We start from the raw sequence: 16,059 nt of genomic DNA, 5'->3' as shown, positions 1-16,059 counted from the left end.
TGCCAGTGCCCACAGACCTGTGGAGTGCAGTGTCCCCCTCCCAGTCCCTGCCCGCTGCCCAGAACCAGTGTGGTGCCAGTGCTGGTGCCATTGTCCAGAGCTCAGTGCCCGGTGCATGGCACACAGTGCTGCTGCTGGTGCCTGTGGATGGCACTGGTGGCTGTAGTGATGTCAGTGCTCAGTCCTGGTGGTGGTGACAGTGCATGGTGGCTCTGCCTGTTGTGTGGTGCTCTCTGTGCACTGTGTGGTGCTGGTACCAGTGCCCATGCTGGTGCTGGTGCCCAGCTCCTGCTGCCAGGGGGTGGTGCTGGTTTGGTGCCTCAGTACTGGTGGTACTGGTGGTACACCTTGCCTGGTGCCCAATGCCTCTGTCCAGTGCCCATGTCCCGTTGCCCCTGCCTCTGTCCAGTGCCAAGTGCCCACTGTCCAGTGCCCAGTTCCTTGTGGCCCCTACCATGTGCCAGTATCCAGTGGGCTGGGCTGCTGGGTTGGTGTTGGGGCTGGGCGGTGGGCGGGTGCTGGCTGTGGGATGTTCCTGCACCGCTCTCTCGGGGCCGCTCCGTCTGTCTGTCGGTCGCTCGGGGCGGCGCCGCTCGGGGCGGTCCGTGCAGGAGGAAGCGCAGCCGGGGCAGAGCGGCCCCGCAGCGGCCGGAGCCGCGCGCTGGGTGAGTACCGGGGAGATCGCTGCCCCCACCGTGCTCGTGTCTCTCCTGCTCCCCGCAGCGCCCCTTCCCCTGCCTGCCCTCTTCTTCCTCTGCGCCCCCGTCCCGATTCCCCATGTCCCACCGCCTGCCCCGCCGCAGCCCCTATCCCAACTGCCCTTGTCCTGTCCCATCTTCCCTCTGCCTTTCCACTCCCCTGCACCCCCTTTCCTCCGGTCCTCTCCCCACATTTTCCGTCCTGCTCTGTGTCCCCCTAGAAATCCCTACCCCACCCCACTGCCCTACCTGCACTCTTTGCCCCACTCAGCATCCCCTCTTGCCCCCCCAGTGCCCTGCTCACCCCCTGCACCCCCGCTCCTGCCTCCCCTCCTGGCTCTGCTGGGTCCATGTATACCTTGTGGGGGTCCCTTGGGGCTGGCAGGGAGTGGGGTGCAGAGCTCTGCACCCTGAACCCAAACCAGTGGGGTCTGCCGGGGGTCCCCTCCGCTGCTGTGAGAACACCCCCCCCACACACACACCCCGGGGTGACAGCGGCTCTGTCCCACAGGGGTGGGCAGTGCCAGACAGGCCACGTGTCTCACAAGGGGCAGGGAGATGGATCGGGGAGTCACCGTGGAGAACCCCTATGCCAGTGTCAACATCCCACGGGAGCAGTTCCAGCAAAGCTTCATCACTCGCTACCTGAGAGACGAGCCCACGATCATTGCCAACCCTGCAGCCGTGCCCTCCTACGGCACAGAGGGGCAGACAGAGCTTGCTAATGGCTGGAACAGCCCAACCGTCTCCACAGACAAGTCCTGGTCCCGTCCCTACAACCCCTACGCCAGCCTGAGGATGCCCAATGGGGACTCATCTGCCTCCTTCTACACTGTGACCCTGGACAAGGCACCCAAGGGCCAGGAGCAGAGGGCTGGCAGGCGATGTGGCTGCTGCAGGTGCTGCCCCTGCTGCCCAAAGTGCTGCTGTGTCATCTCCTAAGGGCCCTCCCTGCATACACGGGATGTGTGACCACGGGATGGGGCCAGGTGACCCCACAGGGACATGGCTGTTGGCCTGGGCACCTCTGGCATAGCTGGCTCTGGCTGGACTGACGTTGCTTTTTCCCTGTGAACTCTGCAGCTGGATGTGCTGGTGATGGGCACCTGCCAGGTGGGCCATGGGGCCTGGGAGCCCTGAGGACGATGTGTGCCAGGACAGGTGTCCCCAAGAAGTGACTGCACTGGAGGTGGGGCAGCACTGAGCCTGCGATCCTGCACAGAGCCCCTACCAGCATCCCTGTGCTGGGAAACCTCCACCCTGGGAAGGGGTGGGCAGTGCCCACCTGCTTATGGCTAGGTTTGGGTGCTGGCAGCCCTGTGTGTGTGGCAGAGGAGGACATCATCATCACTGTCTTGGAGCAGTGCAGAGGAGCCAGGGACAAGCCTCCAGCTGGCACAGGGACCCACCTGCCCAGAAGAGAGTCGTCCCCGCTCCCACAGCATCACGGCTACGCTGTTGGCACCCTGCACCAAACTCCATCTGGATCCTGCTCCTCCTCACCACACTGCCCATGGAGTGGAGGGATGGAATCAGGAAAGTCAGCCAAAGCATGGCAGAGTGCTGGGCCGTGCTCCAGGACAGCACCTGATGGCACAGCATGGTTGTGGGCATTAACATCCCGGTGCCAGGAAACCTCCAGCCCCATTCTGTTCCTCCTGCCAGGCTTGGGGGGTGCTGGGCACGGCCTCTTGTCCCATCTGCATCCAGAGACAGGTCCAGTGCAGAGGGCTGGCCCAGCTCCAGCAGCAGGGCAGCACCTGGGCACCTTGCTGGGGACGCAGAGGCCCAGCATCGGCCTTTTGCAGCTCCCTGGGCTTGGAGGAAGGTGGGAGGAGCCGGCTGGCTCTTCCCCGTGTGCTGGAGCTCCTCCAGGCTGGGCTTTCGGCTGGGGCTGCTGCCATCGACCTGGAACAAGCCTGCTGTTGTGCTGATGTCCTGCCGTGCTGCTGACGTCCCTCCGGGGTGCTGGCAGCCCTCCCTGGTGCTGCTGTCCCAGGACAGCTGCTCTGCCAGGCGGCAGCTGCTCCGTGGCCGCTGCAGAACTGCCTGCTCTGCGGGACCAGGGCCTGGGAGGAGTGCCTGTGTTTGCAGATGACTTCAGGTTGCTGCAAATAAAATTACAACCCTCTCCCGCCCTGCCAAGGTGTGCCTCTTCCCTCCACCCAGGCTTTTCTGGGATTCCCGTGTCACTTCTTGCTTTCCCTGGTGGGTGTGTAAGGGCAGTGCTAAAGCCTCCAAACCAGGCTTAACTGTTGCCTGCTGATTTGTGGCAGCAGCAGCTCATGCTGAGCTCTTTGGCTGCTGCCTGGTGCCCCAGTGCCAGGCTGGATCCAGCAGTGGCCAGGCGTTCCCAGTACAGTCTGCTCCTGCCTGTCTGGGGACACTGTCTGGTGCTCGGCCCAGCCCTGCCAAGCTGGATGACTGTCCTGTCTGGAAAAAGTTTGTGAGTCTTTGGGAGAGGCTGAGGAAGGGCCTGGCAAAGGGAAGTTCCTGGCTGGGCAGCTGGGTGGGCTCCAGGACACTGGCTGGGCTGGCTGTGACCCCCTGGGAGTCCCTCAGCAATAGGAGCCCACCACGGCTCGGAATTTGCCACTGCTTGGAGCCCACCTGCACTGAGGCCCCATGAGCGCTGGGTGCCCAGCATTGCTTGGGTGCCACCACACAGATCCCACGGGAAACCCACACAATTCCTGGGAGCCCACCCAGCTGGAAGCTCCCAGCTTCCCACCATTGCTGGGAGCCACCCCAGGAGCCTGCCATGGCCTGGGAGCCCATCACTCTTGAAATCCCGCCCCCAACCCCCTCCGCTGGGATATTCTGGGCTGGGGTGGCAGCGGCCAGGCAGAGCTCTGGCCCTGTCAGTCCGGCCCCCTCGTCCCGACCCCCCTGGCTGGCGCCGGTCCCAGGGCGGTGGGTGGCCGGGGTGTGCGGCTGGCAGGGACACAGCCCCGCGGTGTCCGCCCTGCACAAGGAGCTCTCTTGTTCTCCCTGCCCAGACCGCAGCGGGGACGGGCAGATCCAGCCCTTGTTTGCTTTCGTGTCGCCAGCCCTGCCCCGTGCGTGTGGCGGAGCAGGGGACACGTCACCGCCGGAGCCCGCAGCGGGGGCTGCCCGGGCTCTGCGGGACGGAAAAGTGTCCCCAGGGGTGTGCGGTGCCTCGGCACAGCCCAGGGCCACAGCGGCCGCTGCGAGCGGGTCGGGGGCTCGGCGGGGCACGGCAGGACAGGGCGGGGGCAGGGTGCCACATCTGCCGCGGGTCACCGCTGCCCTTCGCTCTGCCGAGCCCCGGGGCGATGGCAAACGCGGCGGGAGCGGCCGGCAGCGCCTGCCAGCCAGCCGGGCAATGATTAAACTGGAGCAGCAGGAGGGGGGGTGAGCAGGGGAGGGTACAGGCTGCGGCCCCACACCTCGCGGGGCTCTGATGAGCCGGGCAGCTGCCTGCAGAGTGCCGTGGGTGCTCCCCGGCTGTGTTCTCCTTCCCAAGGTGCTCGGGGGTGCCCAGGGCTGTGCTGGGTGACTGCCACCTCCTGCCTCTGGAGCGTGGGTGGCGGTGCAGGGCTCTGGCTCATCCCCATCAGACCTTTGCTCTCCCTGAGGGTGCCGCTCCCTATCGCGGTGCCGAAGGTCCCTGCAGGCCCGCGGATGATCCTGGGAAGAGGGAAACACATTTCCCATCCATGTGTGTTGCTGCTGACTGCAGATCTGCCTTCCCTGAGGGAAGACCTTATTGCTCCACACAGCTCCCTGAAAGGAGCTGTAGTGAGGTAAAGGTTGGTCTCTTTTCCCGAGTAACAGGACAAGAGGGAACGGCCTCAGGTTGTGCCAGGGGATGCGTCAGATATTAGGAAAAAACGTTTCACTGAAAGGGCTGTAAAGCCCTGGCACAGGCTGCCCAGGGCCGTGGTGGAGTCACCATCCTTGGAAGTGTTCAAAAAAATGTGTGGATGTGGCACTTGGGGACATGGGTTAGTGGTGAATGTGGTGCTGCTGAGTTGATATTTGACTTGATGATTTTAAAGGTATTTCCAACCTTAATGGTTCTGTGATTCCCTGTTCCTGGATCCAGGTGGGCTTTGACAGATCTGGTGATGCCCTTGGTGTCAGCATGGCAGATGCACAGCCCCTGTCACCAAGGGCTCCCCTGCCCCAAACTCTGCCTGTGCTGAGCTGGGCTGCCCAGCAAGGGGCAGAAGTGGCCAAGGGCAGCTGGGCACAGCCTCTCAATGGGACACAGCTCTGCTGGTATCAGGGAGGGACATGAGGGCTGATGGACAGGGGCTGGAATGGGGCAGGAGGGCAGGCAGGATGCGTGTGTGTCTCTGTGTGTGTGTGTGTGTGTGTGTGGAGCAGGAGAGGCAGCCTGAGGGGTCACTGTCTCTGAGCAGTGCCAGGGGCACCCCCGGCTGTGCATTGAGCCAAGCCCACCCCTCTCACCCACAGAAGTTTTTTGGCAGAGCTCCCTGTGGGACTGCAGCATTCCTGTCCCTGTGGCAGGTGAGCCAGGCAGGCACTGTGTGTGGGGTGGAAGAAGGACAGCTTGGGACAGCCCCAGCCGCGGCACGGCCCTGGAGGGAGCACGCTGAGCCTGCCAGGAGCCGGCTGTGCCCTGGCTGCCAGGACCCTGGGGCTGCACCCCAGCACAGGCAGGCACGCCAGGGCACAGCTGGAATCCCACACAGCTGGATCCTGATCCACCCAGGGCACACGGCCCTGTTCCACCTGGGCCAATGGGTTTGACCAAACCCCAGCATGGCCCAGTCCCAAACTGGCCCCACCGCCTGTGCTTGCCACTAGCCTGGCAACAGGAAGGCAAAACCCTGCCATGGGGTGCCACCCCCTGCCTGGGGACCCATGGGCACACACAGCCCATGTGCACTGCCTCGGGAAGCCGGTGGCAGGGCTGGGTCAGGGTCCTGGGTCAGGATATGTGCCCAGAGGTGCTGTGCTGCTGGAGCTGCTTCCTTGCTCACAGGCACCAGTGTCAGGAGCTGAGCCCTTCTGCAGAGCCCAGTGACCCTGTGGGGATCTTCATTTCCAAAATGCCCAATTCTTTCTCTGAGGACTGCTGGGAACATGACCTGAGGGCTGCTGGTGAGGAGGCAGCCCGGGCAGCGCTGCCTGTCTCCCTGCCCGCTCCGGCCGGCCGGCAGTGGGAGCTGCTGCCCGCTCCTGCTGCCCGCGGGAATGCTGCCGGCTGTCCTGGCCGTCCTGCCCCGCCTCCAGGATGGGCTTTTGTCCTCCAGGATCCTGCACCCAGGATCTGTGTCCCTACGCTCCCCCTTCAGTGCGCAGCACCCTCCCTGCCAAGGCTGGGACTTTGCTACTGGACCCCGGGCAGCTGTGGGGACAGAGTCTGGCACTTCCCTGCTGTTGTCACCTCCCCTGGGTCATACACCTTGCAGGTGTCCCTGTGGGGTGCTGGGGTGTCCCTAGCCTGATGCTGAGCATGGGTAACTCAGCCCCCAGAGCCTGCAGCCCCACAGGGAAGGGCAGGGCAGGTCACGGACACGGCACCCCAGGCTCCAGGTGGGAGCACACCCCACGCGTGGGCTCTGCCAGCCCGGAGCGGGCCAGAGCCCCGGTGTCCCTGCACCAGTCCCAGCCCTGCCACCCCACTGTGCCCCCCGCTCCTGTCACAGCTGTCCCCACAGCCCGGACCACCTGGGGATGCTGCAGTGCGAGGGGGTCTCTGCTGGCCGACGTCTGCCTGGATGTTCTTGGGTCTGAAGGGTGGCCCGGGATGTGGAAGACTCTCTTGCTGCTGCCCAGGTCCAGGCGACATCCAAGCCCTCTGCCCAGGGTGGAGCCCAGAGCTCCTTGGCCTCCCAGGGACGGTTCCTTCTGTCAGTGAAGCAGAGGCTGATGGTAAATGACCGTTCCCGGGCTTAGATTTCAGAGGTCTTTGTTACCCAGGTGCTTGTAACCCAATCTCCCGGGCTTGGCTTCCCCGCAGCAGATCCAATAGCACCTGTCCTTGAAAGGTGAGCCTCTGCCCACTACCACGGCCACTGGCAGCCACAGGGACCTAGCTGGCAGCTCAGCCCCCCGATGCTCCCCACAGGACTACCACAGCCCTCGGGACAGCACAGCCCTTCTGCCACCAACCCTGAGGCCCTGGGAAGCATCTCAGGACAGGTAGGGATGGGGGAACTGGGAGGAGGGAAGAGAGGGGTACTCGTGTGCACCAAAACACTTGAGGTCACCTAAGGAGAAGGAACAAAGTCTTGGTGGCCTCCAGGAGAAGTTTGCAAATATACTGATGTGTACCAGACCCCACCTGAGATGAGGCTGGATCCCCTCAGACCCCTCCCCCGTGAGCCTTTGTGCCACCCCCTGCTGCCAACAGCTGTGCCAGCACAGCCCAGGGCTGGGGAGGAGTGGGGCTGTGCCACTGCCTGGTCTCCAAGTGCTGCTCCTCAGCCCACCCAGCCACTTCACTCCTGCTCAGCCCCTGCTCCCCCCAGTCCCAGGCTGAACCCTGAGCAGGCTGCTGAGATCTGGCCAACCCGTGTTCCCTGCAGAGCTCCCGGTGTGACACTGGGACAAATACATCCCCCATGGATGCAGGGACACCCCACTGCAGTGGCAGCATCCTGTTCTTGCAGGCAGGGCTGGCCACGGGGCAGGCAGGCAGCAGGCAGGGGTGCTGGGCAGGGATCCTGCTGCTCCCACCACACGGACCGGTCCCCATCTCCCCCACGTGTCGAGGGCACTCGGAGATGACATCCCACCGCTGTGCCCCCTCCCCAGCCATGCCCTAACAGCTCCTCTCACCCCCTCCCCAGCATGTCCCAGGCGGGTGGCAGCCCCCGGGCAGAGGATTTGGGGCCGTGTGTCGGGGCGCACTCGCGCACCCCGAGCCGGGGCAGCCAGCGCGTCGAGTGCATCATCTGCTACTCCTCCTACGACCTGGGCGTGCGGCTGCCGCGGCGCCTCTACTGCGGCCACACCTTCTGCCAGGCCTGCCTGAAGCGCCTGGACGCGGTCACCAACGAGCAGCGCTGGATCCCGTGCCCGCAGTGTCGCCAGAACACGCCCACGCCGCGCGGCGGGGTCACCATGCTCGACCTCGACCTGGCCACCTTCCTGGCCGTCAAGGCTGACAAGGAGCAGCCGCGGGTGGCCGGCAGGTCCCCGCCCGCGCTGCCCGCCAAGGGCCCGTGCAAGGAGCCGGCGGTGACCCAGCAGCCGGCGGGGCTGTGCCAGGAGCCGCTGCCCCCGGCGCTGTTCCCCCGGCGCGGCTGCTGCCGGCTGTGCCTGTGCTGCGGCGTGACTGCGGCCTTCGAGGGCTGAGCACGAGGGGCTGCCAGGGCAGCCGAGCTCCCGGGGTCGGCCTGGGGCCGCTTTTGGGGACCTTTGCCATGCCTCAGACCCAAGTGTAGCCTGGGAAGGATGACCTTTGCCATCCCCTGGCAGCCTAGGAAGGGCTTCAGCCTGGGCAGGGCTTTCCTGTCCATCCTGTCCAGATTTGGGGTGCAGCAACGGGGGATGAGGATGCTGCCATCCCCTCATCCTGCCCATCTGCCCTGCTGATGACTCAGAAACCTGGTCCAGCCATCACAGACATTCCCTGGCCCCTGAGCACAGCCTGGCTCATGCTCCATTCCCCCGTGCATGTGGCTCTGCAGCAAGGACAGTGGCACTGAGCATTGCCTGGCAGGGGACAGGGGCCTGGTACAGCGATGCCATGGGGTGTGTCCTGAGAGCTCCAGGTCTATTAAAGACACTTTGGTCCTGCTGGGCTGCACATCCTGGTCGTGTTTGTTGGCAATTCTGGCCCGGGGCAAACCCTGCCTGTGGTGAGTGGGAGAGAAGTGACCTGCCCTGCTGGATTGTTGTGCTGGGAGTGTTTGCTCTGCTGGCCATCTGCGTGAAAAATTTTGGCATTGGGATAGTAGGATAGTTGAAATTGAGGATGACAGAGTTGTTAGGAAACCTCCAATGTTGCTCCAGCTATATTGCTCCGGTATGGGAGGAGAGCTGAGCTCAAGAAGCTCCTGCTTGGCCTCATGCCCTGTGGCTCATGACAGGTTTGGCTTTTCCTGCCTGACCCTTTCCTCACACGCTGGCACACACAAACCCTGCTGCTGTTTTTCCAGTTGTGCCCTGCTGCCTGCATGGCTTTCCCTGCCTGACTCCACACCAGGGTGCAAGGACAAGAGCCCAGGCAGCTGGTCCGGGTTAGCAGGGGCCAAACTGGAAGTACTGGGGTGCACAAGGTGATACTGAAACAGCTCTTGGCCAGGGTTTGGTGTTGCCTGGGCAGCTCTTACAGTTCTTTCTCAGGGCCCATTTTCTGCATCTGTTTTCCATTGGTTTATGAGCTCTTGCAATACCTCAACACCAGGAACCCCCTCAGGGCTCAGCAGAGGACCCCAGCCTGTGCCTCCCTAGGACTGGCAGGGACCTCGTGTCTCCTGGGTAGTTCCCTGTGCTGGGGGCCAGGGCTGCAGCCAGAGGATTCCATCAGCCATGGACAGTACCCACCCCTGCAGAGAGCTCATGCACAATTCTGCCACTTGGTGTCACCTGCGATAAAACAGTCCCAGCTGGTATGTTCCCAGAAGAATAAACCTGGGGTGCCCCAGGGCAGACAGAGGTATGGCGTGGTTCAGAAATTCCATGTGAGTCCTGCCTTGGATCTATAATTACCTGGAATATGCAAGAAATTAAAGCCTTCAAGGAATGGATAAGAGCTATCACTGAGTCCTAATGCACCTTCCCCTCTATCTCCATTTCTCCCCAAAGACTCAACAGTGGGTGCTGGGAAGAGTGTAGGAAGGGCCCATCCCTCCCTGCAGAGGTGCCAGCAGCTCTGTGCTCAGCCCAGCACCTTCGGGTCCCACAGTGCTGGGTGACCAAACCCATGGCTCTCTGTCCGTGTCCCCTCCTTCCTTGCCTCTCCCCAGCACCAGAACCACTCTGGGGGGCTTGGCCCTTGCTTCATTCCTCCGTGGATGACCCCCTGCTCCCAGCCAGTCTCTGAAGGAGGGATCATCCCTTCCATCACTCTGGGGATGCTTTTGGCACGCTGGCTGCATGTCCTGATTTGGCACCTTGGGCAGAGCAGGGCCAGTGCCAAGCCCTGTGCCCTGGGGGCTCCTCCCCTGGCACAGGCACCCGAGCTGTCCTGGCAGAGCAGCTGCTCGGAGCAGCCTGTCCTGCCCCGTTCCATGTGGAACCCAGAAGCTCAGGAAGAGGCATCGTGGAGGGGGAGCAGGGCACCGGTGGCTGCTGCTCTGGCTGAGGACAGGGACCCAGGCTCCTCCTGTGCGGGTTCTGGGTCCCCATATTCCAGGAAAGGGACAGTGCCAGGGACCCAAACAGCACGTGGAAACGGGCAGTGGTGGCACTGCCAGCACGTGGAAACGGGCAGCGGTGGCACTGCTGGGGCACGGGACCCCAGGTGTCCCCAGCCTGCCATGGCAGCGGGGTGCAGCCAGTGGATGGAGAGCAGGAGTGGGGCCAGACACGAGCATGGGATCATGTCTGACCATGTCCCTGGCAGGGACGTCTCTCCTGCCACATGCCATCAGGGTGACAGCAAAGGGCTTCCAGAGGAGCTGAATTTTCAGGCTTTTCAGCCTCCTGGGCTCTTTGTGCACAAAATCTGGAAATGACCTTGCTTTTAATAGTGGTTTGAGTTATTTTTGGCATGAATGTTGCACTTCTCACCTGATTCCAAATGGATGCAGAGAGTGGGCAATGGGGGTTAGGGTTATGAAGGAGGAGCATTTTGGGACAGGACTCCCTCAAAATCCAGGTCTCCATAGAGCCTGTGGCTCCGGATGGGATGAACTGGGGCTGCAGCTTCACATGGCAGTGGGTTTGTGCCCTTGCCCTGGGGCTGGGCTGGGCTGGAGGATTCCTCTGAATTATTTCCAGATGGGGATTAATGCAGCAAAGCGAGTTTGCTGCAGGATAGATAAACAAACCAAAGCTCATCGGGATGCTATTAATAAACCCTCTGCCTGCTGCTTCTGTCCCAGATTTGGGAACATCCTGGCCTTGGCCTGGGGTGCAACTGTGCCCTGTCTTGCTGCCCATCCAGCCCCTTGGCTGTGGGGCAGAGGGACAGGGATTCCTCTGGGACCAGGGGTCCTGATGGACGTGAGTGGGGACAGTGTCCCTGCTCTGGGCCCCGCGCTGGCTGTAAGGGGGATGAGGCACTGCCAGCCGTGTCCCTTGGTGCCCCAGTCCCCACTGAGCTCTGCCAGGGGCAGTGGCACTGGGAGGTGACACCTCTCCTCCCCAGCCTTCAGTGGCTGGGCTGTGGGTGGCTTTGAAGCAGAGTGGGTGTAAACAGGGTGGAGGCAGACTTTGAGCCCTATTGAACTGGCACTGCCATGCTGGGGGGAGGGGAAACCAGTTTGGGTGGCTGCAGCCCAGCAAGGTCACCTTTGCCATGCTTCTCACTGGGGGCTCCTGTGTCACCCTCCGTGTGCCCACGGACATGTCCCCTTTCTGGGAAGGAGGAAGGTGGCCCATGGGATGTAATCCCAGCCCTCCTCCTTCTGGCATGGCTGGTGGTCTCCTGCAGGGCAGACAGGTTGTGGGTAAGGGCTGGGCTCAGCAGGGTGGGCCATAGTTCCCAGCACAGCTCCCCACCGAGGGCCCCTGGGCATGGTGGGACAGCACATAAGATGGGCTAAGACCTGCAAATGATATAATTTTGTCCCAGTTATGTTTTTTTCCCAGTAACTCAGCCACTTCTGCGGGTTCTGGGCCCATACACCCCTCTGTACCTGTTGAGGCAACATGCCTGTGGGGGATGCCCCTGGGGAGGATGGAGGCTTAGAGACGGATCTGAATTTGCTGATTTCCAGCTGTCCAGCCTGTACACACAAGCAGTTAATCCCCAGCCATGCAGAGCTGGCTGCTTACCTGGCTGGAGCAGTGCCTGGTGGAGGGAGGGACATGGGCACGGTTCCACACCTTGCAGGGCAAGCATCATTGCAAAAATATTTGCTGAAAAAAGTGCAGCTCCACCCCGAGGAAAACCGGGTCCGGGAGCAGAGCCCCATCCAGGTTTGCAGCCGGGTGAGCGGGGGAATGAATGCGAGTAGCTGCAGGGAGCCAAGCGCTGCCCAGCACCTCCAGCCAGCACCGCCGGGTGCAGCCAAGGGCACTGGGCAGGGCCGGGGGGCTGGGCAAGGCGTGGGGCTCTAGGGAACCTGTCCGTGGGGGCAGCCCAGCACAGCAGGGCAGGCAGCCCTCTGTGCCTCGGGGGGTAGCCATGGGCTGCTGGAGGGTCCCCGGCCCCGTGCTGGCCCTGCTGCTGCTCCTGTGCCCCCCGCCCTCACCAGCCTGCCCGGCCGCCTGCCGCTGCTCCCCGAGAGAGGTGGACTGCAGCGAGCGGGGCCTCCGCGAGGTGCCCTGGAGCCTCTCGACCAACACCAGCACCCTGTGGCTCGGCTACAACTTCATCACCGTACTGAGACCTCGCTCCTTCCCTCCGCTGCCGGGGCTGCGGTTGCTCAGCCTGGTCCACAACCGCCTGGAGCTGATCCACAGCCAGGCGCTGCTGGGGCTCGGGGCGCTGCAGGAGCTGGACCTCAGCCACAACCACCTCAGCGTGCTGACCCCCGAGACCTTCGTGCCCCTCACCAGCCTGGCCACGCTCAACCTGGGCAGCAACAGGCTGGGGGAGCTGGAGCCCGGTGTGCCGGGCGCCTTGCCCCAGCTCCAGGCACTTCTCCTGCAGGACAACCCCTGGGTGTGCAGCTGCAGCATCCTGCCCCTCTGGCGCTGGCTCAGCCACAACAGGGAAAAAGTGCGAGGTGAGTGCCCAGAGGGCTGTGCCCCAAGCCCCCCACCCACTCCATGCTGGCTGGGCATGACCCAGCACCCTGGCTGTCAGCTGGCTGGGGACTTGTGTGGTGAGTGCCTTTGGGGTGAGGTTCCCCAGAACCTGTCCTTAGGTCATGCCAGCTCCTGTGTCTGCTTGGGTGGACACACCCCTGGGTCTCAGTTGGTGCCCACATTTTGGTTCTGATCACCAGCAGGGATTGCCTGGAAAGGAGCAATCCCTGCAGTGTCCCAGTGACAGGCACCCAGTGCTGGCCCCAGCAGTGGCACCAGTCCTGCCACATGGCACCTGAGGGGGCAAGTGGAGCCTGTGTGTCAGGGTGCACATCACCGCTGGCCCACCCAGGATGCAGTGCTTTCAGCCCCTTCCCCAAAGCCTTCATCAACCTGGTTCTGATCCTGCATTTCTTCCCCCATGAGCCCCAGTGAAAGACAGCTCTGCCAGCAAAGTCTCTCCCAGCACTGCTGCCCCCTCCTACTTGCTTCCAGCTCGGATGTGTGACTGCACTTGTTCTGGTTGGGACCTTCTGTGGCATCTCCAGGCTGGCTGCTTGCTGTTCCTCACATCTGTCTTCTGGGAGCCAGTCCCTCCCCTTTGCCTGCCCCATCTGCCATCCTGCCCCAAACCCATCTTCCTGTGCCCCCTCCAGCACTGTGCCCACCCCCATCCCATCCCATCCCATCCCATCCCATCCCATCCCATCCCATCCCATCCCATCCCACACAGGTGACTCCTGAACCTCACCATTCCCCTTCTTCATAGCCTGACTTGGGTGATGTTGGTGACGCTGGCCCCTGTCCTCCTGCCCTGGTGCCATCTGTCCCATGCAGACCCGCCATCCCCCTGTCCTTGGCCCCTGCCTTTCCCAGCTGCCCAGTGTGCCCTCCAGCACTGCTTCTCTCTTCCAGAGAAGAGTTTGCTCCTCTGCAGACTTCCAGAGCAGCTGAACAAGTATCCGATCATGGCCTTTGGGGACGAGTCCTTCAGGCAGTGCCAGGAGACCTCATTGTCCCCCCAGCACTACATCACCTTCTTCGTCATCGGACCCTTCTCCTTCATCGCCAGCATCTTCTTCTGCACCTTCCTGGGCTCGCTGGTCGTGTTCTACCACAGCCTGCGCCGCGAGTCCCACTGCTGGAGGAGACCCTGCGTCTGCAGGGTGCACTGAGGCGCTCAGCCGGGCTCTGCCCTGGGCAGCCGGGCTCCATCCATGCCCCTCTCCCGCTGCCTGCACCCGCCTGTTGCAAACTCGTCCCTGTGGACCAGTGAGAGAAAGTTCTGTTCCTGGCATCGCTTTGGGTTCTCTCAGAGTCCCCCAAGAGGGTGCCAAGCTGCCTCTGCCAGGGGGGAGCAGCCTCCAGCTCAGCTCCCTGCAGGGCATGGGCTGACCAAAAATGCTCTCAGTGTTTTGGGAGGCTCCCCAAGGCCACCCTCAGATCTACATATCCCCTTCCTGGGGACATCCAGGTGATCCTTCTCCCCTTGTCCTGCCCCTGTGCTGCCCAGTCCCTCAGTGTGCATTTAGGATGCTCCATATGCCTCACTGTGCCTTTAGGTGCAGCCTGGGAGTCCCTGTGTGCATCCCAGGACACACCACATTCCTCTTGGTGCCTTTCAGGTCGCCCCAGGAGTCACCATTTGCCTTTTGGTGCAGCCCAGGAGCCTCTGTGTGCCTTTCAGTTTGCTCCTTGGGCCTTCTGGTGCCCCCTGCACCCTTTCAGTGACCCCAGCAGCGTCAGTGCTTTTTTTCTGTGCCCTCAGAACTCCTTGAATTGGTGTTTCCTACACATAAATGCCAATTTTGGCTTCTGTGTCCTGGCAGGCATCGTTTTCCTTTTAGTGTACCCCAGAGTTCTCTGTGTGCCTTTTGGTGCACCTGAAGATCTCTGGGTGGTTTGGAGCATTCCAAAGCCCCTGTGGGCTGTCAGACCGCCCCAGGCCTGTCAGCGTGCTGCCCAAGGACAGGGCTGGTTGCAAAAAGCTCATTTTGATAGTTTTTTTCCATTGAGTCAGGAATGCTGGTGCTGAGAAGGCTCAGCCAATAGCCAAGGTCTGGGGTGAGGCTGAAGTTTAGGGTGAGGGCCAGGAAGAGCCTTGAGCTGCCACTGATGTGGTTCGGCAGAGCAGCTGCCAAAGGATGGGTGAGGCTACAGTGGTTTCTCCCTCAATAGCTTTTCCCTAGGCTACAGCTCATCGCCAGCCAAGGTATAGGGTTAGCTCAGTGTTGGGAGTGGGGGCAAAGAAGCCCTTTAGAGGGCTCTTTACAGCAGCCTTGGCTGCTGCCCCACCTCCCATCACCCACAAATCAGGGCTGGGGCTGCCCCTGCACCTCCCTGCCCTGCTCCCTTCTTCCCTTTCCTGCGGAAATGCTGCTGGAAATGCTTAGTGAGCATGCTGGGAGATGGCCTGGAAGGATCTGGGGCTGTGCTCCAGGAGAAAGCCACAAGCTGGGGCGACAAAAACACCTTTCAAGGAGAAACAAGAGCCCTTTTTGGCCTGACCTCTTACCCACTGCAAGATGATCAGAGCCACAATGAGATGCTGTGACCACCAGCCTTGTCCACTCCATCTCCTGCCCATGCAAGAGCTGGGACCTGCCAGGGCTGTCAGTGCCTCCTTCGGCAGGCTCTTGGCAAGGGTTCAGCAAATCTCACATAAATAAACCAAGTGTCACCTCAGTGGTGGCTTGCTCCTGTTTTTCTTTTTAAGAGAGAAGCCAGCCCCATGTGCTGCCACACGGCCAGATTCCAATTCCTCCTCCGATGTGGGGCAGGGGGTTTGCAGGGAGCTGCTGGAGGCAGCATCTGCTTCAGTGCTGCCAGCCCTGCACCTAGGGGCTGCAGGACCTCTGCCAGGATCGTCATCTTGCCTGTCCCAGGAGCAATCCCAGCTCTTCCAGACCCTCTCTAGAGAGGGTTCAGTTATCCCCAAGAAGGCCTGGGCTTCCCATTTGGAGTTAGGACCTTGTTTGTCATCCTGCACGGCCACCTGAACCCTGCTCCTTCCCTCAGACCATCCTGAGGCTCAGCCCCCATGGAATCTAGGCTGGAGGTCTCAGCACGCGGGGAAGATGCTGTGGATGGGTGATGTTCCTTCAGTTCAGCCTTGGGGGACCTTCCTAGCTTGGAGATCACTTGATGGACCTCCCTATGGATGGGCTGATGTGTGGGGACTTCCCCAATGCCCTCATCCCTGCAGCCTATCCCCTGTTCCCAAAGGCTGGCTCCACAGGCCAGGCCCCACGCTGGCTCCCAGGAGATGGGGTGCCCAGCAGTTTTCCCCAGGATGGAGATGGGACAGGGCCAGCTGCCATGGTGCTGGTGTTTGGGCAGCTCCACGCTGTCCCCATCCCCTCAGTGCAAGGCCTATGCATCGCCCTGGCTGTGAAGGCTCTCTGTCACCTGAGTATCCCAGGATGGGGATGCCCTTTCCCTCTCAGGCTCCTCTATAGCCCCTGGCCTTTCTCCCTCCTGGCTTCTCCATCCCTTCCTGTCCCTCCACTGTTTGCAGACCCTGCCACAGGGTTGGGTGAGGCTCTGATTCACCACA

The 16,059-nt window shown here is 62.2% G+C and overlaps 3 protein-coding genes across 4 annotated transcripts; all 3 read left to right on the top strand.

Annotated features, from left to right (window-relative positions):
- Positions 1–583: 583 nt before the first annotated feature.
- On the top strand, positions 584–2,835 carry CYSRT1 (cysteine rich tail 1). 2 transcript variants are annotated; one of them, XM_053996501.1, is made up of 2 exons: positions 584–665; positions 1,210–2,835. In XM_053996501.1, the coding sequence occupies exon 2, from the start codon at positions 1,257–1,259 to the stop codon at positions 1,638–1,640; it is 384 nt and encodes a 127-aa protein (XP_053852476.1). In that variant the 5' UTR covers positions 584–665; positions 1,210–1,256; the 3' UTR covers positions 1,641–2,835. The 2 variants fall into 2 exon arrangements, with proteins under 2 accessions (XP_053852476.1, XP_053852477.1); XM_053996502.1 differs by having other exon boundaries at positions 603–665; positions 1,247–2,835.
- Positions 2,836–7,487: 4,652 nt separating this feature from the next.
- LOC128817885 (RING finger protein 224-like) lies at positions 7,488–7,994 on the top strand. Its single transcript, XM_053996789.1, has one exon. It carries the CDS (start codon positions 7,488–7,490, stop codon positions 7,992–7,994), a length of 507 nt encoding a protein of 168 aa, XP_053852764.1.
- Positions 7,995–11,753: 3,759 nt separating this feature from the next.
- Positions 11,754–15,188, top strand: LRRC26 (leucine rich repeat containing 26). The gene is made up of 2 exons (XM_053996239.1): positions 11,754–12,481; positions 13,419–15,188. The coding sequence occupies exons 1-2, from the start codon at positions 11,758–11,760 to the stop codon at positions 13,676–13,678; spliced, it is 984 nt and encodes a 327-aa protein (XP_053852214.1). The 5' UTR covers positions 11,754–11,757; the 3' UTR covers positions 13,679–15,188.
- Positions 15,189–16,059: the final 871 nt, after the last annotated feature.

Source organism: Vidua macroura, chromosome 21, assembly GCF_024509145.1.
Source record: "Vidua macroura isolate BioBank_ID:100142 chromosome 21, ASM2450914v1, whole genome shotgun sequence".
NCBI lineage: Eukaryota > Metazoa > Chordata > Aves > Passeriformes > Viduidae > Vidua > Vidua macroura.
Note: the sequence above shows the minus strand (reverse complement) of the source record. Positions and strands in the feature narration are given on the sequence as shown.

Excerpts from the sequence above, each read along its gene's own strand:
- CYSRT1 (XM_053996501.1), top strand. The coding sequence starts at position 1,257 with ATGGATCGGGGAGTCACCGTGGAGAACCCCTATGCCAGTGTCAACATC.
- LOC128817885 (XM_053996789.1), top strand. The coding sequence starts at position 7,488 with ATGTCCCAGGCGGGTGGCAGCCCCCGGGCAGAGGATTTGGGGCCGTGT.
- LRRC26 (XM_053996239.1), top strand. The coding sequence starts at position 11,758 with ATGCGAGTAGCTGCAGGGAGCCAAGCGCTGCCCAGCACCTCCAGCCAG. Across the intron at positions 12,482-13,418 it reads CAACAGGGAAAAAGTGCGAG|AGAAGAGTTTGCTCCTCTGC; the intron begins GTGAGTGCCCAG and ends TCTCTCTTCCAG.